General features: G+C 38.2%; 1 protein-coding gene across 7 annotated transcripts in view; it reads right to left on the reverse strand.

Annotated features, from left to right (window-relative positions):
* ZNF521 (zinc finger protein 521) overlaps positions 1-22,579 on the reverse strand; it is a 317,779-nt gene that overhangs the window by 172,871 nt on the left and 122,329 nt on the right. For all 7 annotated transcript variants that reach the window (XM_060173632.1, XM_060173634.1, XM_060173631.1 and 4 more), the window contains one exon: positions 4,125-7,477. In XM_060173632.1, coding sequence (XP_060029615.1) covers positions 4,125-7,037 — 2,913 coding nt within the window. In that variant the 5' untranslated portion in view covers positions 7,038-7,477. The remainder of the gene's footprint in view (positions 1-4,124; positions 7,478-22,579) is intronic.

Raw genomic sequence — 22,579 nt, forward strand, 5'->3', positions numbered from 1 at the left:
GTGAGACTATACCATGAATCTAAAAACATGTAGGTAACTGTTAAATTTTGCCAAAAAATTTCAATAGTTGAAAATCTAATGTGAGAAAAAAAGAATAGCTCCTTAAAGAAATGAGACTAGGACAGACAGGGAGGATAGGCAGAGGAAACAGGCTTCCAAAGCATCATGAGCTCATTATTTTGAGGTCCAGATGGTGCAGCACCTGACCAGAGTCAGGCCAGTGCCAGTGAAGAAGCAGCAACATTTGTTCAGTATATATTCAGTGACTCTACAAGGTGGTTCATGTGTGGGAGAGCAAGAGGGTCTCATTCTTGGCTGAAATTATCTCTAGAATTTATAGAATCAATGTGGGATATATACAACTTCCTCTTATACTCAATCTTTTGAAGAGTGGAGGTAAATGTGTATGTTCCCCAAAATAAGTTCTTCCAACCACAGTCTGTGTAGCAAATTTGGACTAATAATCCTAGCACTTAGGCAGAAAGAAAACACTCTTCACAAATTCAGAAAGTGTTAAGCAAAAGAACTGAGTCAAATTCAGGTATCTTCCTATTTCAAATTTTTGTTAGAAGGTAGCTACCTACTCATTAATCATTAAGTATCACAGGCCTTGACTTTTACTACACTTATTGGAGTGTAAGTGTTCACATGGAATTATTCTCCACTGGGTTATGACTTCATTTCTTTTTTAAAAAATATTTTATATATTTATTCCATTTTGTTGCTCTTACTATTTTATTGTTTTCGTTGTTAATAGGACACAGAGAAATGGAGAGAGGAGGGTTAGACAAAGAGGGGGAGAAAAAGATAGACACCTGCAGACCTTCTTCACCGCCTATGAAGATACTCCCCTTCAGATGGGGATCCAGGGACTCGAACCGGGATCCTTACACTGGTCCTTGTGCTTGGCACCACGTGTGCTTAACCCATTGTGCTACTGTCCGACTCCCGACTACATTTCTTTTAAATAGATAATACTGACCAACTAATATCCTTTCAGTTTTTGTGAATATACTCCAGTATCTACCAACACAGTTATGTGGTCATAATTCATGATCCAGAAACATTACCATTGGTCTTTACAATATCTGTGTAAAGAACAAGTCTCAATCTTCTGTAGCAAAAAGAAGAAACTAAAATATCACTGATAATCCTAAATCTTTCAAATCTTACCTAGGATATCTAAATCAGCAGGCATACACATCAGTCAGTTCATAATAGTGTTTATTCCCCACGTGGAGTACCTGTCTACTGGTAAAAACTTAGGCAGTAACTTCTTCTTTAGCTACACTGGTTAGTAACATACATAGTATTCATAATGAGAAACCAGAGAAGCATAAGTTGGCTAACAATGGGCCAGAAAAAATTTAAATGTGTTGTGTTTTTTTCAAGCTGACTCTATTACTTGGATGCTTCTGTTTTAATTCTATGTAAGATAATTTTCTCTGTGTTCAAATAATATACTCTTCTGTACATTTTAAACTGTATAGGGTATCACAAGAGCAGTGGACATTCTTAGCACTATTTTATCACTGAAGTGGTGTAATGAAAAAATGGTGACAATAGTAATTAGAAAATACTGAATGTGTGTGTGTGTGGGGGATGCATTTGGTTGTTGAGCACACACATGATAGTGCTCATGGACCTGGTTCAATCCCTGTTCCTCACCTGCAAAGGGAGAGCTTCACTAATGGTGTAACAGTGCTGCAGATAGCTTTCTCCCTCTCTCTGTCCCCTATTCCTCTGAATCTCTCTATCTCTATCTAAAATCAAGAAGTTACTTAATTAAAAAAGAAAATATTCAATGAATTATTGAAATCTTGAGATATCAAAGAAATACATATGTACTAAATCCTAATTATATCATTAAGGACACTGCTTGAGTTCTTATTAACTAAGCTTAACAAGAAGGTCCCTTTCTGCATATCAACTTTTAACCTGCAGCACTATATACACAGAAATACTACTGTCAGAATTGAAAAAAAAATACTTTAAAATGTTACTCTTTGTAAAAGAAAGATATAGCTAAGCTGCATAATTATCACTGAAATTTTTTTGGTATAAAGAGCTGACCATCCCTGATAAATTCTCCTAAACTCTAACTTAATTACACAGGAGTATTCATATATTTTCATTCATTTTAAAAAAAATTCACCTCAAATGGAACTATAATGTATAGTAATTTAGACATCAAACCATTTATGCTGAGAACCAGTAAGAAGAATTGGGCATATGACTTTGCAAAAGCAATTTACTAATAAACAAGATCTTAATTTTCCTTATTCTTAAATATATGAACACATTATCATGTGTCTTTCTCTTTCTCTCACACAGAGAGAAACATTTTAAATCAACTTTATACAATATTTGAATTAAATATGAGTAGATAAACTATCTTAAAGTATATATATATATATATATTACACAAATTTTTAAAATAGTACATATAATTTGTTTTCTACATAATTTCTTTGTAATAATTTAAATAGCATTTTAAAATAAGGCACTTGTGGATAAGCTGAATGAAGACTTCATATAGCTGATATTATTCAATTTCTTTACCTGATTTAATCAACTAGTCAGCTAATAATATCAAGTAGGAAAATGCCCTTGTTCTTATCAGGTATCATGACATCTGCAACTAAAATCTATGTGTTTCAGGATAATAAAAAAAAAGTCTTCAAAAGGAGGAAAAACATGATAAAATATTGGGTAAAGCTTTGACAAGGAGACCAAGCCACATGTATTGTTATTCCTTTAACTTGACTATTGGCTTCAACTTTTTTTTTTTTAAGAGCTGAAAAAAAATTCATTTCAGATGATTTTCTCTACCAGTATGTGTTTCAAAATAAACTGTTTGATCCAACATGAACTATGAGCCATTATCAAAACTATGTTCTTCCAGCTGTCCTCATCAGTTTGAAAGGAATTCATTTATTCAAATAACAGAAAGGTTCAGATTTACTTGGGGAACAGAACAGGAAAGCAGCTTTAAAGTCTGGGAATCTGCCTGTCATGCAGATGCTATATTTCAGGAGGATGGGCACTGCATCCCTATCCTTGGCTCTCCCCTACCAGGTACTGATGACTATCTGCGGCCAGATGCAGGGAGGCCTCCTAGAGGGTGTGAGTGCAGGAACAAGATAAGGAAAATGCAGTGACCCCAAACTGAAGGGAGATAGGTCTCCCTGGGGTTTTCATTTGGATGGATCTCCAGATAGAAGCAGGTAGGGAACTAGGAAGCACTACTGGAAATCAGGTGATAAAGCATCAAGAAATTATAACAAAATGCACCATTGTCTGTTGAGCATCAGGAATGATGATGACTTCTAAAACTATTTCATTGTTAAGTGAAACTTCTCATATTCATGTGGTAAGGAAAACATGAAATTTCTCTTCAACTATGGGGGAAAATATACCTTATTTTAAAAACTCAAATCCAGAGAGTAGAAACCTCAGGGATAGACCCTTAAAAAAAATGTTCGGCGAGTAGTGCTTAATAAATAGGGGCTTTTAAAAAATCCTGTTGTGAGAAAATACTTTCTTCACTACCCAAAAGACAAAGGAAAACAGTGAATGTTGACAACATGGTATTAAAATGCCACCCCTACCCAATTTTATATATATATATATATATATATATATATATATATATATATGTATGTATGTATGTATATATATGTATATATATGCATATATATATATATACCTATATATATTCTTTTAATTTACTCTAAACCAGCATGTTGGCTCGTAGTATCTTACTTTTATGTCATTTTCTCTCTGCCATACACACAAGTCATAGCTAGGGATTTCAGCTCGCGGTGAAGCTATACTGAGATTCCAGATCTCAGTGGTGTAGGCATGAACACTGGTCTCTTCAGTCATAGAGAAGACAATATCCTAGGGAGACTGGAATTAGTCCTGTTTTGCACCATTCGAGCCAAAATGTTGCTTATCAAAAACAAATAATTGCTAGCTATTGGCTATAGGGGAAAAAAATCACTGCATCTCAATCTAAGCATCTCCTGGCACATGACAATAAAGCTGAGGAGAAGTGTAAACATAAAATGGGGACAGCTTTTTGAGGAGGTTAAATAGCAAACATTAAAAAGGCAAGTTACCTCATCGGACTGGGAGGGACTGATTCTGGGCATTGGCGACACTTGTGGAGTTTTCAACTGTGTGCTGTTGCTATCTGGCACAAGCTCTCGGTGGACCGTTTGGATGTGGTTCTGGAGTTCACTCTCAGACTCAAACTTAACATTGCAGCTAGAGCAGCGTGTCTTCAGTCCCCCTGCCTTGCCTTTACTCTCCATGGCACTCAGATTCTCATTCTGGCCCAGGCCTGGTCTATTTGTGCCGGGAGCAATGTTGATGCCTGGACTAGCACTCTTACTGAGATTCACGCAGCCAGCACACAGACCATATGGCAGACCATTGATGTCAAGTTTCACCAGATCTTGCTTCGAACGAAATTCTTTGAGGCAAGATGCACACTTGTACAGTTTCTGGACATGCTGGCCACGCCCTGTGGTCTGGACTGCAGATCCATTCCCTGTCTTTTGCATGTGGAATGTCCCATGGATTTTGAGTTCTAAGGTAGAGGTCACGGTCTGCATGCAGACCACACAGCGAAATCCCGTCAGGGAATTCCTCAAGTCAGGATGCATTTGGCAATGCTCTAAAAACTCTTCCTCACTCTGGAGAGGCATCTTGCAAATACGGCAATTTCCAGTATCAAGACTCTTACTATGCGTGACTTTGTGTTCTGTCAGAGTGAGGAGGGAGGGGAAGCGCTCTCCACAAATAGGACACATGTAGTGTTTGACGGGGCCTAGGTGGGTCTGCATATGTTCACGGAGGCCATTTTCAGAGAAGAAGGTTCGAGAGCAAACATTACACTTGTAATTCCCCTTTATGAGCTCAGCTTTCTTCTTCACAATGGCACTCTCTCCAGGTCTGATATTGTGGTCTCGGAGCTGGTGGTTCTGCAGCAGTGTCTCCATGGTGTAGGCCGCCCCACAAATGTCACAGCCATACATGGGCTCTGATGTATCCACGTCTTCTTCACTCCCATCGTGACTGTTATGGGACTCTTGGCTATTGGTCAGCAATGTTTGCAATTCCACTTCCTCCTTCTGCACTTGCTCAGAAGCTCCATTGGTTCCACAGTTGGGAGTCTTGCTTTCGAATACACAATGTTTTTCCCGCAAATGTTTCTCCAGCAGAATGATAGCATGGAAGGCTTTGCTGCAGAACTTGCAGTTGTACTTCTTACTGTGAGTGGTGATGTGGCACTGGAGCTCCACCTCGGTGCCAAAGGACTCACCACAGAAGATACATTTGTGCACTTTCCCTTGGTTCTCAAGGTGGTTGTGTTTCACATGGAGCTGCAAGTCTGTCTCATTTCGGAAGTCCCAGTTGCAGGAGGTGCACCTGTAGACTTTCTTTTCATTACTGTGCTTCACGGCCAAGTGGAGCTGAATGGAGACTTTTGAATCAAACACTTCTTGGCACAGGGTGCAGCGGAAGAAGACAAAGGTGTGCATGTCCAGGAGGTGTTTCTGAAGGTCATCCACTGACGTGAACTGCTTATCGCAGCTCTCACAGATGTAATACGTTGAGGTGATCATGAAATGAATGGTGACGTGCTTCAGTAAGGATTCCTGGTTAGGAAATTCCTTGTTGCACTGAGGACAGGTCAGTTTCGGGAGCACAGTGTCGAGATGAGTTTTGAGGTGAGTCTGAAAGCTGTCTAGGGATGTGTACTTAGCACCACACTGATTACAGATATACTCTCCAGCTGGACGTGCAGGTGTACCTCCCACTGCCTGCATCATCTTAAGAGATGTCTGCTCTATGGCCACAGGAGATAGGGGGCTCAAGGCCCTGGATTTCTTCCCATTGTGAATATAGTTCAGGGCCAAGGGAATGTTTTTATGATTCTCTTTGATATGCTTATTTAGTTTAAGAACACTGTTAAATATTGGAGAATTCGTACAATAGGAACAAGAATAGACTTCTACTACTGGTTCTTTCGGAGTCCCGAGCACTGGAGACCCAAAGCGAGAGCCACTGAGGTCACAGTGGACTTGTCTTATATGCTCTTCGAGGGAAGAGTCAGTGAGAAACCCCATGTAGCAATGGGGACAAAAGAATGCATTGCTATCCTTAGCTGCAGGGTTTGCAAATCCATGAGAACAGCGGATGTGTTCCTGAAGAGTATTGAGGTCATTGACAACTTCTGAGCAGAAGTTGCACTGATAGACTATGGCAGGCATGGCAGAAACAATCAGACCTGGATCCTGAGCTTCATGCACTTGTTTAAGATGTTCATTTAGGTTATAGAGTGAGGGCAACACCTCTAAGCAATACTGACAAATATGGGCCTGTTCCGGCTTATCTAAATGCATAGTTTTTAGGTGAATCTGCAGAACTGCCAGACTCGAAAATAACTGCTTGTTGCAGTAAATACAGCTGTAGGTAACTTTTGCCTGTTTACTCGAGGGAACGGTCATGTCAGAGGTTTGCTGAGCAGCCCGCTTCCTCCCTCGACTCTTTGGGATTGGCGGGGCAGCTTCCACCATGGTCGAGCTGTCCACTGAGAGGTTGGAGTCCGGAGTCGTGCTGGACACAGAGGTGTAGCCCACTGTGACCAGGGAAGGGCTGTTGCTGTGATTGCACGACTCTGGTTGCTGGTGACTGTCCATGTGGCTGTACAGTTCCTCAACTGTGTGGAAATTTTCAGAACAGATGCTGCAAGAGTTCTTCTTCTCCCCATTGTGCATCTGCTCCATGTGGTTCATAAGGGAGTTCTCCTCTACAAAGAGCTCAGGGCAGTAGACACACTGGAGGGCTGCCCGGTCCTCATTGGGGGAGCACTCAGGATGGCACTCCGCGATATGCTTCTGGAGGTCTTCCGGGAAGTCAAAGCCTTCCTCACACTGGCTGCACTTCTGAGTGTCCTTCAGCTTCCAGTCCTCCATCCTGGAACCTGACTGGGAACCGTCCTTGTTCCTCTCGTGAACCTGCATATGTCCGTGTAAGGAACTAGAGGAGAGGAACCCACGACGACAAATGGCACATTTATATGGCTTGTTGGATGTGTGAGTCTTTAAGTGGATCTTCAAGTGATCACTTCTGGAGAATGCAGCATCACACTCACTGCAGTGGTATTTCTTATCTCCCGTGTGGAGCTTAATATGGCGGTCTCGACTCCGCTTGTGTTTGAACAGCCGACTACAATAGGTGCACTTAAAAGGCAACTTGTCACTGTGGCTCTGTTCATGATGCTTTAGGTAGCTGAGGCGGCTAAAGGACTTGTCACAGAACTGGCACGGATATGGGAGTCCGGGGCCACCTTCTTCCTCTCCAAAATCGCAACCTTCTCCATGGCTGGGGGAAGTCTGGTCCTTGCTAGAAGGTGAAGAAGCTGGCCAAGAGCAGGTGGGATCATCTTCAACATCCACTCCATCTAATGATAAGAAATGATAGAACATTTCATTTTAGGCACCGAGAAGTGGAATTTAATTAAGACCATTTTGACACATACACACAGTTGGGCCACCTAGACAATGTGTCGGGCAAAAACACTAGAGTAGAAAAAAAATCCAAGTCTGAACCTAAAGGTTTTAGTCTACATTTATTTTTTTTTACTGAGTTGCGAAATATAAAAAGATATTAAATACTTCTGTGTCTAAATTACCCTTTTATTACTTTTTATCATTCTTCTTTAGAAGCAAGGTATATATATTACTCATTGACAATTTTATTAAAATGCAGATTTTAATATATTTAATGTTTCTCTGGCATTCATTCTAAAATGATTTGCATATTATGTGAGCATCTGAAGAACCAAATGAAAAGAGAAAATATTACAGCGATGATTTAAAATTAATGCCGTCAACCCAGATGTCTAATATTTAATAAAAAATTCCCTCTGCATTTTGCTTGTTTTTATATAAAAAGGCAATTCTGAAGGACCAAAATCTTTTATAGGGTTCTTATTGATACAGACCTTATTGCTTTCAGCAAAAAAATATTAAAAAGTAAGCACATGAAAGAAGACAGAAAACACAATAATAATTATGTCTTGTGTAATGAAAGACAACCAGGATTTCTTCAATAACTGAAAGATTCAAACACCATAGGCTAGGAAATGGATTATTAAATGTTAGAAGGGTACTGTTAGATATTACATGTAGCTAGGATCAGCCAGGATCAAGAAAAAAATGAGAGTTTCACAAGGGCCAGATTGTAATTTTGTTTGGAAAGTTCAAGAGGTGGCCCACCATTTCTTCCTTTTGCAAAAGCTTCAGCAGCATGAACTTCCTTAGCCAAACAGGACCTGCACTTTGAGGTGAGCAGAGACAAAGCAATTTGTGAAAAACTGGAAACAGGAAAAGTGATAAATGATTATGGTAAATGCTGAAAGATTTATGAGTAACAAAGAGAAGACAAACAAGCCTGAAAGCCAGATATAAACTACTTTCTATTGGTGTTTTCTTTTGTTTTTTCTTTTAGTTATACAAAGGTGCTCTCCTTATTTCTATTACTTTCCCAGCATCCAACTGGCAAACAGTATCTTCCAAAACACTTTTCACTTTTCAAAATAACTTAACACTTAAGATCAGAAGAAAATTTAAAAATTTTTTATACTTCCAAAAGAACAAGATATTTCACAAATGTAGATGATCAGCCATTAAGAGTGATTCTATTAGAAGAACAGGTTCAACTGAAATATTATTAGGATAGTCTATTATCTCTGATCAAGCAACTTTTTAAATTCTTCAAAGCCACAGTTTATTAGTAAGTTAAAATCATTAACATTAAAGTAGAAGCTGGCAAGAATTATGTAAACAAATTCCAGGTCTGCTTTCTTTAAGGTAACAAGATTTTACTAGATTATCAGCCTCTTGCTTATCCACAGGAAACAGATGAGGATCATTCCTTTCCTGCATCTAGAAACTGATGACAACACCATCTCACTATCAATGCCAGATGGCAACCATCTAACTCTGAAAAAACAACCAAACACCCATTCCTGGATCCCTGCCCATCACAACAAAGCTTCGCAATACAAGTTGAAAACCACATGATTTTTGTATCCTCATTTATAAGACTACAGCCCAATATTTCCAGCCAAAGAAAGGGTCTGATTGTGGGTTGGTTTCACTTTAACAGTGAATGCATTTTAAGAGCATATGTGAAGTCAACTCATCATCCAATATATGAAAAATGATTTTTAAAAAGTAGAAACTATTCAGTTGTGCTGAGGAAACAACATAATGGTTATGTAAAATGACTTTCATGCCTGAAGCATTGAGGGTCTCAGGTTCAATCCCTAGCACCCCCATAAGCCAGAACTCAGCAGAAGGCTGACAAAGGAAAATAAAGACTTTACATTAAAAACAATTCTAGCTTTCCCTTTAAAAATAACTAAATCACCTAAAACTGCTACCCCCCAAAAAAAACAGACCAAAGTATTAACTTTTTCTCCTAACTGTAAAAGTTACTTTGTGTTAAATTTGTTCAGTATTCCAAATAAAATCTATCAAATCACACATTTATCTTTCAGAATTATATCCTACGGTTTCACTTGAAAATACCTCTACACACATCATCTCATTTGTACAATTGGGGAAAAAGAGTGAATCAGAATTTGTCATGAATCAAGACTAGAATAATATAACTACTGAGCTTGACAATTTAGTAAGCAAATTTATTATTAAATTGCAGATTGTGTCCAGGCATATATATTATTATACAAATGTGTAGAGAATTCCATAGCTGTAGACCATTATAAATAGTATTTAATCCCTGACATCATCCTTAAATCAGTTGTGTGCCTATGGACCATGCCTGACTATACCTATTACATGACTGTTCTCTTAAGCTTGAAAATTTCAACTATATGGCAAGTGAGTTGAGTAAGAGTCAGGATCAAGTTGTTAATGTAAATAAATAAATAAATAAATCTAATCACAGAGAACGTGTCTTCATAACATGAAACATACAGAAATCTACAGACTGCATAAAGTTTAGGCTAGGGGAATGGAGTATATTGAGCATGTCTGAGCAGGGAGTGCTACTTTTGGAAAAATAAATAAAAGGTCTCATGAAAGGCTGATTTCTCTTTTAAAATCTAAATTATAAAAAACTCATGTGCTGGCACTATAAATGGACCTATTCTCTGAGGGGCACAGAAGGAACTCGCTGACAAAACTCCCAGTGGATTTGGTCCATGTTCTAAGGGTATCAGACTCTCCCAAGACTTTTGTGGTGGTGTTGTTGCTGCCAACATTCTCAGAGGTCTATCTATGTCTTTGAAAACTACCAGTCCTCGTTTACTTAAGTTTTTTTAGTAGCCACAACACAAATTATATTTAAAAGACTAAAACAGATTTAAATAATTTCAAGTTCTTTTTGCATATGAAAGAACTATGGAGTGTTCTTTCAACTCAGGTTTCTGAATCAACTTGAACTTTTCTTTTCCTTGAGCAATCACGAAATACTACTTAGCAAGAATGTCTTTCTCTGTTATGGCAAGTTTTCTGCATTTTGATGTGAAGTACTTAACATCTCCACGTTAAATTTTAATTTCTGGAATCGATCACTTCACACTAGCTGACTCTCAGCGAGCTATAGCTCATACAACAGAAAAACAAACCAACACCTTGCTGGAAACCCGTTCCCTGGCCTGAAGTCTATTTAAAGATGCAAATACGTGTGCATACTTAGTGCAGATGTTTTTCTACAGCAACTGTACTTGCTGAGTTTCACCATTTCCATAAAGCACATTAAAACAAGTGTGTGAACACTCTGAGATGAAAGTCTCAAACACTCCTGAGACTTTTAGTGGAAAGTAGAGCCGCCTGACTTTTCTCCAAGCAGACAGGAATGCCCATGATTCAGCAGCCTGAGTAAATAAAAGAGGTCCTTATTTCCTAATTTTGCTGGCTGGCCACACTGCAGCAGCCTCTGTGCTCCTGCCAAAGGGGATACAGAACTGGAACTACACCCAGCCGCTGAAGGCCTGTCTTTGTTAGCCAGCCAGCCTTCCCGACCATCTTCTGGCAACAAAACTGCCATATCCTGCAAGGAAGACCTCCATCTCAGGCTTGATGGTTCTCTTGTCTGCCCGAAAGGACAAAACAACAGATTTTGCTGGGTCTGTGCTGGAGGAGGACAGCTGGAAACTCAGTTAGTAGCAGAGCAACACCTGTTCGGTCATATTTATGGGGAAAGTGATCACTAACAGAAAGTGAAGTCATACAAAAAGGAGGCATTCCACAAGAAGGAAAGAAAAGAAACAGCACAGAGCACAAAGCACCTTTGTGACGTGAGCCATTGGTACCTCACGTGCCAATCTGTGGAGGAGACAGCAAAAACTGAATGTGCTTTTATCCTCCTTGCTAGAGACTGACAGACAAGCACACCCCATGAAGGGTCACATATTCTCAGTTTACAGTTTTGCCATCAGGGACAAGAAATGCTAAGGGCACTGTTTACTCTTTGACTTTTAAGCCTAATCAAAGTAGTCAGATTTTTTTTTTCAAGACAAATAAAGAGAAATGTAGGCAGGAAGCCTCATGGCACTGTTAATACTGATTTTGTACCTTTTAAAGCATATATGAAGCCAGCTTATAACTTAGAAGCTTCTGGAGGATAGGAACCAAATCTTTCAACATAATGACTCCAAAAATCTGGAGTCTAAAATTACTTGGAAAAACAAACAAACAAATAAGGATTTATTCAATAAGGATTGAATTTATTTATTAATTTATTTATTCAATAAGGATTGAATAAAATTAACGATGTTAATGAAACTGCTCTGAGGAGGTGGAATCTTCCAGTCTGAATTCTTTGTGAGGCTGGACCTGGGTGAAGTTGGCTTTCTGACCCTTGTGCTACCTGTACTCATTCACTGTGACAGCAGAGTACTCTTTAAACTGCCCTTCAGGGACTCAGTATCACGTAAGTACAAATGCCACACAGCAAAGTTTCCTTAACAGGGACAGAATTTACATCAATGGTTACTTTTCAAGGGAGGAGAAAAGGCACAAATTCTCACAGGTCTGCTAACGCTAGTTGCAGAAAGGCTATGACTCAGGATGAGAAAGAAAAGTCAAGAGTCTGGAATTTTATTCCTAGCTTCATAACTGACTTAGAGAGCGACCTGGCCAAGTCATTTCATTTGCCCCTACCTAGGTATTTCACATGCAATATGAAGATAATAATTCTTGCTACTTGCACTCTGGGGTGTGACAAAGGTTAGTGAATGTTTCTAGGGCACCTATCATTACTGGAAGAAAAGATGCATATGCAAACAGAACGATTTATATGTGTTGCATGTATTTCTTTTTCTATCCACATGTATGTTTGTGTCTATAATACAAAGAAATTTTAGCATCTTTCCTCTAATGTAAATCCTAGTATATTAGCTTTAAGGGTTGGTCTAGTGGAAATCTACAGTGCCTTAAGCATTCACAGTTGTATATTTAACCATCAAGAAAATAAAATATAAATAACTGGTGATATCTAAAAATTAATGAATCATAAATCCAGGCTCTAAGTATCAAATTATCATACATAGGATATAATATTGGAACTCTACAGACAGATAACTTTGGAACAATTTTTATGTAATGTGATTCTGAAGTCAAGTACATAATTTTGAAATTACTCCTCCTTAAAACATTAATAATGCGATTATTAAATCATTTAGCATCAAAATAAGCTCATTTAGCAGATTATTTTCGTGTCAAGCAATAGATTAAAACATGATACACCAAAGCAAAATTCCACATTAACTCCTCCACTGGCTTAACATACTTCTTTGTTCTATCAGCATGCTTAGGAGTAATTCTGAATTTCATACTAAACAGAATTCATAGTCTTTTTTTTTAACTTACTAACAAAGTACACCACATTTTAAGATAATCTAAGCATTCTGAGGTAGGCATACAGGTGTATAAAAACACTAAGAGAATTTAGGTACTATTCTATTTGAACAGCATTTTGAAATGTAGTGTTTAGTAAACATAAATAACATGGATGTCAATGCCATCAGAATTAACATTTTACATTCAACATCAGCTGACCAAATTACAAAATGCATTTGAGAGCAGTTGTTTCATTTGCCAGAAGACATGGTTGTTCTAAATAAACCATTATGTATGATCACACAATTGTCTTCCTTCATTTTCAGTGGAAATGTCAAGAGTTTTAGAAAAGCTACAAGTTTGACAATGTAATTTACACACTTCTCTTTGCAATCAAGAAGCCACACATTAAAGTCCCTTGCTTGGCCACACAATTTATTTAGCTAACTGAGCATGAACAGTGTGTACCTGTTAAAATGATACATGTGTACATTAAAATAATTCACACATTATTATTATTTTATTTATTTCTCTTTTTCCTTTTTTCTTTTCTTTTTTTATTTCTTTATTGGGAAATTAATGCATTACATTCAACAGTAACACAAATTATTTTAAATTCTGTAATATTCCAAAGTGTACTGCAAGGATCAAATAAATATACTGACAGGTTCTGAGGGAAAGAAGGTGGCTAGCTGTCCATTAAAGATAGCAGCCAAAGGGAGCAAGTATTGGTGGCGTACATAATTTTAATACATATGAGGAATTTCAGATATAAATATCAGGGCTCAAGGGTTATTCTTGCTTTTAGTATTTCCTAAACAAAAATGGTTCAATTTCCTTCCTTTAGTGCTTCAGATGTGTCAACATAAGAAATTAGAAATTACTCTTCTGGGCAGGGGAAATAGCATAATGGTTATGCAAAGGACTCTCACTCCTTAGGCTCTAAGGATCCAGGTTCAGCCACCAGTACCACCATAAACTAGAGTGGAACAGTGCTCTCTGGTCTGTCTATTGTCTATGTCCCATTAAAAACAAACAAATACAATTACTGCCCCTTGACTGCCCTCCTTAGGCAATCTTGGCTTTTCTTCCCAGGCTTCTCTTCCACTAGACACATTTCTATTACATGTGCAGAAAGAAGTACAAATGTTTTGCTTGCTGTTGCTTAAAGTTCATTTGAACAGACGGAGCTCAATGAATTCCATTTCCCACAGCCAAATTAAACAGAAAACAGTGCATTCTTAAACAGTTCACACTTAACTCCACCTCTCAAATCAGAGGAAAAAGCTGACTGAAACCATTGAAAGAACAGTCATCATTTCACTTACAGAAACGAAGACATTGTGTTTCTGAAGCCAGACAGAAGGAAAAGCGATTTTTCCAATTATATGGGGACTGAGAAATGCTTTACTTCTTCTATCTTTTGGCTCACTTCAAAGTATATGTAAGTAATGATAAGCACCAACAACTTGGCATTCAATAATTGGCGGCTGTGAATTACACATCTGTTTACAGTGCTGTGACTGTGAGTGTTCTGCATTGTTTAACATGTTTATCTTTCCTCTATAATGACAGACATCATCACAGTTTCCCGAGCCTTGTTTTTTTATCTCTATTTTCAGCTTTAGAATATATGTATTAGTTACTGTACAGTCCTGCATTTATATATTACCTCCTATCTCAAAGAATTTGAAGCAGTTCCTTTATTGTCTATTTCATTCGTTAGTTTACTTAACCAACAATTATGAAGTATGAATTATCATCTGACAGTGCTCATGAACTCAGCTGTTATTTTTATGAACTCAATTATTATTTTCGAAAAAGTTCGCTTCCTTAACAAATATAACAGAAAAATTCAGCTGGCTTCCTGGTTAATTTAAGAATCAAATATGACATCACAGGAAACTACTCCCAGTACTGTTATGTCATAAAAAACAAGCATTAAATTATCACTATTAGAAAATTCATGTTTAGGTTAAAGTGGATAAATGTGTACAAAGTAGAAAGGAATAAAACTAATTCCAGTATGGTTATTGCTTCTTTTATACTGAAATTTGAATGATTTCAAACTTGAAAGGACTTAAAGGGCATTGTTTAAAGATTTAAAATAAAAATGCAAAAACCATTGTCAGAATGATATTACAGACATCTTGAAATTCAATGTGCAGTAGTTCATTCTTTAATAGCTGTACACATTGACAAACTGTGATTAATTAATTCATTAATTGAGTAAAATTCCCACCATGGAATGGCATGCATTCAAAATCTTGATGATCAATCCCACCATTTTCATACCAGCCCAGTATATTTCACTCTTATTTGTTTACAAATTTCTATAGGTAGATAGTATTTTGTTTTCAGAATCCTTTGCACTAATGTGAGATATACCTATTAAGTCTTTTCGAACAATACTCAACAAATTTCTGAGTGCTAGCATGTTAATCAATATTAATTTTAAATTAAACTTTTCAGTTGGGTGAGGAAAATAAGGTAAATGGATGCTTCCGCAGAGAAACTCATGTTTGAAAATGGCTTCATTAGTGAATGATGAACTTCAGAACTTTCATTCAATCATATTAATGGTTCTTTGAAGAACTGCCATTACTACCTCCAATTTCCAAGCAAAGCAATCAATTTCTATTTCAAAAAGAAATCTGGTCTATCAGAATGCTTAGTCTTGTTAAATTATGCTTCACTGAATATTTTTCCAGGGTGGAGATTTGGTCGAAGCCTGGAAAACTTTTGGTCACCAAAAGATTGTAACAGTCCTAAAGTGGTGTTCGCTGAAGCCAAACTTCACCTTTGTCATATCTACAGCAATAATAAAACTGACATGAATTTACAACAGTTAAAAAGGCCACACTGTATACTTCACTGCAGATAAAGTCACTGGAGAATACAAAAGTGTTGAAAGGCTAAAATTTAATTAATGACCAATTAGCACCCCCTGGGGGTTCATTGTTCAGCAAAGTGATAAATACGGTGTGCTAATATAGAAAAAGCTGCTACACAATTATGGAGAAAATATCACCACATTTAGCCATTAGGTAAACTAATACAATGAGCTTCAGTCATCTAATCAGATGTTTATGTGTCTATGATGTGACAAGAACCTTAAAGTCTGCGACAGATAGCTTTCTTCCCTCCCTCCCTCCTCTTTCCCCCCAATTCGAAGACACAGACTTTGACTCATACAGGTTTCTAGCTGGAGTACAAGAAAGCCAGCCAGATAAGTCGTCAACCACATGGCTCCACTCAGCCGATAAAACTAAAGATTGTTTGTGGGGGTTGGGCAGTAGCAGAGGGTTAAGGGCATGTGGCGCGAAGCACAAGGACCAGAAGGATCCAGTTCAAGCCTCCGGCTTCCCACCTGCAGTGGAGTTGCTTCAGGAAGTAGGTCTGCAGGTGTCTCTCTCCCGCTCGCTCTCTGTATTCCCCTCCTCTCTCCATTTCTTTCTGTCCAATCCAACAACGACGACATCAACAACAGCAACAATAATAACTACAACAACAATAAAACAACAAGGGCAACAAAAGGGAAAATAAATAATATAAAAAATTTAAAAGACTGTTTGCACTGCTCTTTACTCAAATAATAGTTTCTTTTTTTTTCTTCTATTTTTTGGGAAGTTAAATTTAATAGCTGTGCCAAAGCAAGCAAACAAGTAAAATCCAGGAATGCTATGCTATCTGATAATTTTATACATGAAAATGCTTAAAGACGCATTTCACAAAATAGAATGTCTGTAATGTTTCATAGAACCATTAACATCTATATAAATAAAACCAAATTTGACAAGTGAAGATGAATCTCAAGTAACCAAAATAATAAGTGGAGTCTATCAATTCAAATGAGATCCTTGCTGAAGTTATATATAAACTGTGTAAGACAAAAAACATTTCCTTAAACTAGCTTCAACCACAGCATGACAAAGTATTTCTACACAGGTCTCATTTTGTTCAACGCCCTTATTCACATAGTCATTTTTTCCCCTACTTACCTAACAAGTAAATTTTGGAAGGGTCAATCTTGAAAATAAAGCTGATTGTCAATTTGGTAGACTTTCCAGGAACCTTCTCTCTCTTTTGTTGTTTTTTTCACATCTGGCTGTGTTTCCTCTTCCTTACAATTAAAATTCTTTTTTTTTTTTTGCCTCCAGGGTTACTGCTGGGGCTCAGTGCCTGCACTATGAATCCACTGCTCCTGGAGGCCATTTTTGTTGCCCTTGTTGTTTATAGTTGTTGTTACTATTATTGTTGTCATTGTTGTTAAACAGGACAGAGAGATATTGAGAGGGGAGGGAAGACAGAGAGGGGAAGAGAAAGACAGACACCTGCAGACCTGCTTCACTGCCTATGAAACGACTCCCCCACAGGTGGGGAGCCAGGGGCTCAAAGCAGGGTCTTTCCGCCAGTCCTTGAGCTTTGCCACGTGCACTTAACCCACTGCACTACCTCCCTGCCCCCTACAATATTGTGAATGAGTTGTAAGAGACCCCATTTGTACTTGTTTCACAAGGACAGTAGATGCCTATGCCCCTACTATCTATGGAGCAGATGCACAGTGTTAAAGAAAAAAAATCTCATCAAAAACTGAAAAGCAATGACTGGCGGTCAGTTCAAGCCCCCAGCTCCTCATTTACAGGGGGGAGGGGGTCACTTCACCAACAGTGAAGCAGGTCTGCAAGTGTCTATCTTTCTCTACCCCTCTCTGTCTTTCCCTCGTCTCTCCATTTCTCTCTATCCTATCCAGCAACAACAGCAGCAATGGCAACAATAAAAATAACAACAAGAGCAACAAAAAATGGGGAAAATGGCCTCCAGGAGCAGTGGATTTGTGATGCAGGTACTGAGTCCTGGCAATAACCCTGGGGGCAAAAAAAAAAAAGACCTGAAAAGCATTACTAGGATTGCAGTAAGAGTAAATTAAGACATTCTACTTAGGTAGCAAGGAAGCTGATATATACCTGCTTACTCCCATGTGTGCAGTACACTCATTCTGAAAATAAATTTTCATTGAGAAATTTTGGACAATGGTTTTTTTTTCCCCTTTGAAAAAAGGCAAAATGGATAGTAATACACATCTATCTAGGTCCAAGGCATATTGGTTTGGTCTTTGCAAAAACAAATGTCAAAAACCTCCTAGTACAGTTCAGGAAGCTTGACTGTCTGAAAATGGGCTGGTTTCTTAGACTTCAGTAAAACTCTCACATCTGAGCTCTCATCTGCTTGCTCAGATGACCTGCTATTGTTTGGCATGGGTTATGCATACCTATGGGTCAACCTCCAGGGATTCGAGGAAAGAAAATAAGTAAATTTGATTGAAGCCTTCAAAGAGAAAGAAGTCAAGGCTCACCAAGTGACTTATTTCATAGGCAGAAGGTTGTCATAAAACTAAATACAAAGCAAGTTACTATCTGAGGTCGAGAGAGGGGAGAGGTTATTTCCTATAATTAACAGTACTTTCTTTTTCCACTCAGGAAGGCACTGCTAGGATTGCTGATTAAATGCCTCAAGTTTGGGCCTCTCTAGAAACTGTAGCTAGCTTGTTTTATTTTTTTTTTTAAACTGGCTCCTATCAGTCTCTGGCAACTTCCTGGGTTCTGCACATATGTGTGGTATACCATATAGTAAATTAAACCTTCTGCTGTCAGAGCTGGAAATGCCAGGGCAGTAGAAATGTGGCTTGATCTCAAATGATTTTCACTGGCTTCATTTACATCATGTTTAAGATCTTCTGAGTAGCTCAAGTTGTCTTATCTCTGGCTACCAGGAGGTATTTTGCAGTCAAAGTAGTTAACATACTTTCACCCTCTACTCCTATCCATCTCCCTCAAGCACTGTCTCCTCTCTTCTCTCGTTTCTCTCTCTCTCTCTCTCTTTGTCTCTCCCCCTCTCTTTCTCTCTCTCCTTCTCTCTCTCTCCTCTCTGTCTCTCCACATCTTTTCAGGCTGAAGAGAATATACCTATCAGAGGTGGTACAGTCTATTGTCACTCTGGGTTTTTAGAGATAAATGAAAGTTGAAGTAAAAAAAATCATTTAATTTATTCTACACTCAGTTTAGAAATTACTCAGACTATGTCACACTTACTGTTGCCAAATGGTGTGAGAAGTTTTCACCTGAAGTTTTCAGACCATGCTATCAGGTTAAGAAGATGAAGTTTAAATACGATTGTACTGGGTGGGCACAATATTTCAATTGGATAGTGTTTGCTTTGCTATGTCCATGACCCAGGTTCCAGCCAAGACCCCACATTAAAGGGAACTTTGGTAGTATGGTATCGATCTGTCTAACTATCTATCTAGCCATCTATCTTAAAATATATACTAAGGAGGCCAAGTGGTGGTGCATCTGGTTAAGCACACACATTATAGTGTGTAGGGACCTGGGTTCAAGACCCTGGTCCCCACCTGCAGGGGGAAGGCTTCATGAATGGCGAAGCAAGGCTGCAAGTGTCTCTGTCACTCCTCGTCTCTACCTTTCTCTCACTTCTCAATTTCTCTCGGTCTCTATTCAATAATAAATAAACAGGGGGTTGGGTGGTAGCGCAAAAGGTTAAGCGCACAAGGACCGGCATATGGATCCAGTTTGAGCCCCCGGCTCCCTACCTGCAGGGGAGTCGCTTCACAGGTGGTGAAGCAGGTCTGCAGGTGTCTATCTTTCTCTCCCCCTCTGTCTTCCCCTCTACTCTCCATTTCTCTCTGTCATATCTAACAACGATGACATCAATAACTACAACAATAATAACTACAACAACAATAAAAAAACTAGGGCAACAAAAGGGAAAATAATTAAATAAAAAGAATAAATAAATACACACACACACACACAAAGATGCCCAATCCCCCTAAGTAATGCAGATGCATTTTTGCCTTGACCCCCAAGCCATGACATTTAACCACATTATCACATAAGGAAGTTTTAATATCTACTAGGAGAGAAAAAACAAAAAGACAATAGGAACAGGTGGGGAATAATAAGCCAGGAGAAGGGACTTCCACTAAATGAGGAAAAACTTTTCCATTCAGTGCCTAAAATCTAAACTCTGAGGTCAACATAAATATCACACGGCCAACAGGAAAACACACAGTCTACTTCCCCTCAAAAAGCAAGACAGACACCACTGATCAAATTCATTAAATAAGCAGCCTGTTGGGGGTCCAAGTATTCATGAGCTGATAGCTGGGTCATAAACTATGTACATTATCTCTCAGCTTGGGTATACTTTGGTGCCACGCGAAGAGCTTTTAATAATACAGCAGACCAAGCAAGTTGGTTCACCTGAGAAGGTGCTGCTTTGCCATGTATGTAACCCAGGAAGATCTCCCAGCTCCTAAGACAGAGGAGAAAGTTTCTATGCAGCGATGTCTGTCCTTCTCTCTGTCTCTGCCCCTGTCTCTACTTCTGAAAAAAAGTCGTCCAGGAATGGTGATGCTTCCCTATTTATAATAATAACAACAACAACAAAAATAAAATAAATTCTGGATCTCTCCCAGATCAATTACATGAAACTCTCATTATAGGGACACCTCAGGGAGCCGGGTGGTGGCACACTGGGTTAAACACACATAGTACGAAGCATAAGGGCATGTACAAGAATACCAGTTCAAGCCCCGGCTCCCCACCTGCAGGAGGGTCACATCATAACAAGTAAAGTAGGACTGCAGGTGTCTGTCTTACTCTCTCCTTCTCTATCTTCCCCCTCCCCTCTCAATTTCTCTCTGTCCTTTCCAAAATAATCAAAAATGGCCACAGGAACAGTGGATTCATAGTGCAGGCACCAAGCCCCAGCAATAACCCTGGGAGGAAAAAACAAAGAAAAGAAAAAAAGAAGAAAGAAACACCTCAGAAATACAGAAAGGGTAGGCAATTGCTACTGATTAAATGATCACAAGTCAATTTCTAAAACCCCCATGAAATGTGATCTAAAAGGTAGACTCTGCAAAAACTATGTCTTTATTTTCTAGGCTCACCTAGCCTGTGATAGGCAAGTCAGCATAGAGGCAAGTCTTCCGCAGTTCTTAAGTGTCAAATGCAATGAGCCAGATATTTTTTAAAAAGTTCCTGCAAGCAATACTGAACACTTCAATTACTCACCATTATCACATGTGAGAGAGCAATATGTGAACAGTTATTAGACATCTCATCTGTGTGTTTTATATTCCTTTAAAAACCCTCATTCCTAGCACCCCATGGGCTCCTTTATATTAGTGATAACCCCATCCTTTCACCTGCAGTGAACGCTCTCTTAATTGTCCATTATCTTAGTGTGTTAGCACAAAGAAGCAGGGATAGAATCCTTGTCCAAATGGTTTCACCTCCCTCTCCTGAGACTGATGCCCTTGTCAAGGCATTAAAGGCACGAAAACCTGCCACTTATCAGAATTGTATTTGAATCGAACCACTGTCCTTGAAAACTGTAGACAGGAGATAGTATCTAACTGCACCATATTGCCAGTTCTTTGGCCGGCCACCGTGACTGAAATGGTATGAAAGGATACTATCCAAACTTTACCATGCATCCTTCAAAATAGAATCTCATGTAGTAATTAAAATACGTCAACTACTTTTAATGGCTAAATAGGAAAAATATGTAAGTTCACGAAGGCAAAATTAGCTGTTCCAAGAACATAGGGCATCTTTAACTATATGTTCACAGAAACACATAAAGCATAAAACTCATATAATTATTCAGTATCTTCAATTATTAACAGACACTGGTCACATCTATTAAGATATTACACATCACTTATTAAAATCAAGTAAATAGTCTTATCTTTAGTGATCTCATGCCCCTATCTAAGAATGAAGCACATGCTACATAACTGGAAACAAAAATAAAACCGAGGGGGGGGGGATTATTTGCAAATCCTTGGAGCAGTTTGAATTCTATCTTCTCCTCATCTCTTTACCAGTCTAGACTTCTTTTCTAATTCTATCAGAATCCAGAGTGACTTAGGGAAAAAAAAGAATGTATGCATGCTTTTAACAAGTAAACAAGTGTACAAATTAATTCAGAGAGCAGTAATTTTGAAAATATTCTATGTTTAATGTGTACTGCAGTTAAACTACTTTTTCTGTACAAATTAATTTACTGCATCAGTGATCGATGTTTATGTTTAGGCAATTTTATTTCTCAGTATGGTAAAATTAGACCTAATAGTTGCAACCTGTTATGTCCAATCTGTCACTGAAATTCAAATTGCCTTTTTCCTATTATTCAAGGAGCAATTTGGAGAAATTAAAGCCCTTTAAAAACAGAAGACAAACAATTCTCTGTAAGGACTCAATAGACTGTGTCTTCAACCAAATCCACACCCCATGATCTCTTCTGAAGCAGGTTCTTTGAACATGATTTTTCCGAGGTTCTCAAACTTCACATCTGCCATGCCACAATGAGAGCAAATTTTAAGATAAACTGAAAACCATCCTAAAAATTTCCAGCCTTTTAGAGAAGTGATCAAAGACAAAACCTGTAGCTGTTAACTGTAAACACTAAACTCAGCTCACAATATTAATCCCAATCTTCATGGTTAGTATGCATCGAGCATCTGTTTGTAAATTTAATTTAATTTGAAATTTTCTGTCTTAGTAGAAGAAGACTGAATAATTTCAAATATAAGATTTAAAATTTTCGGCAATTCCTGCCATTATTGGAGTAATAAGACCTGCTTTAAGAATGAGTTTTAT

Source organism: Erinaceus europaeus, chromosome 15 (genome assembly GCF_950295315.1).
Source record: "Erinaceus europaeus chromosome 15, mEriEur2.1, whole genome shotgun sequence".
In the NCBI taxonomy this organism is placed as follows: Eukaryota; Metazoa; Chordata; class Mammalia; order Eulipotyphla; family Erinaceidae; genus Erinaceus; species Erinaceus europaeus.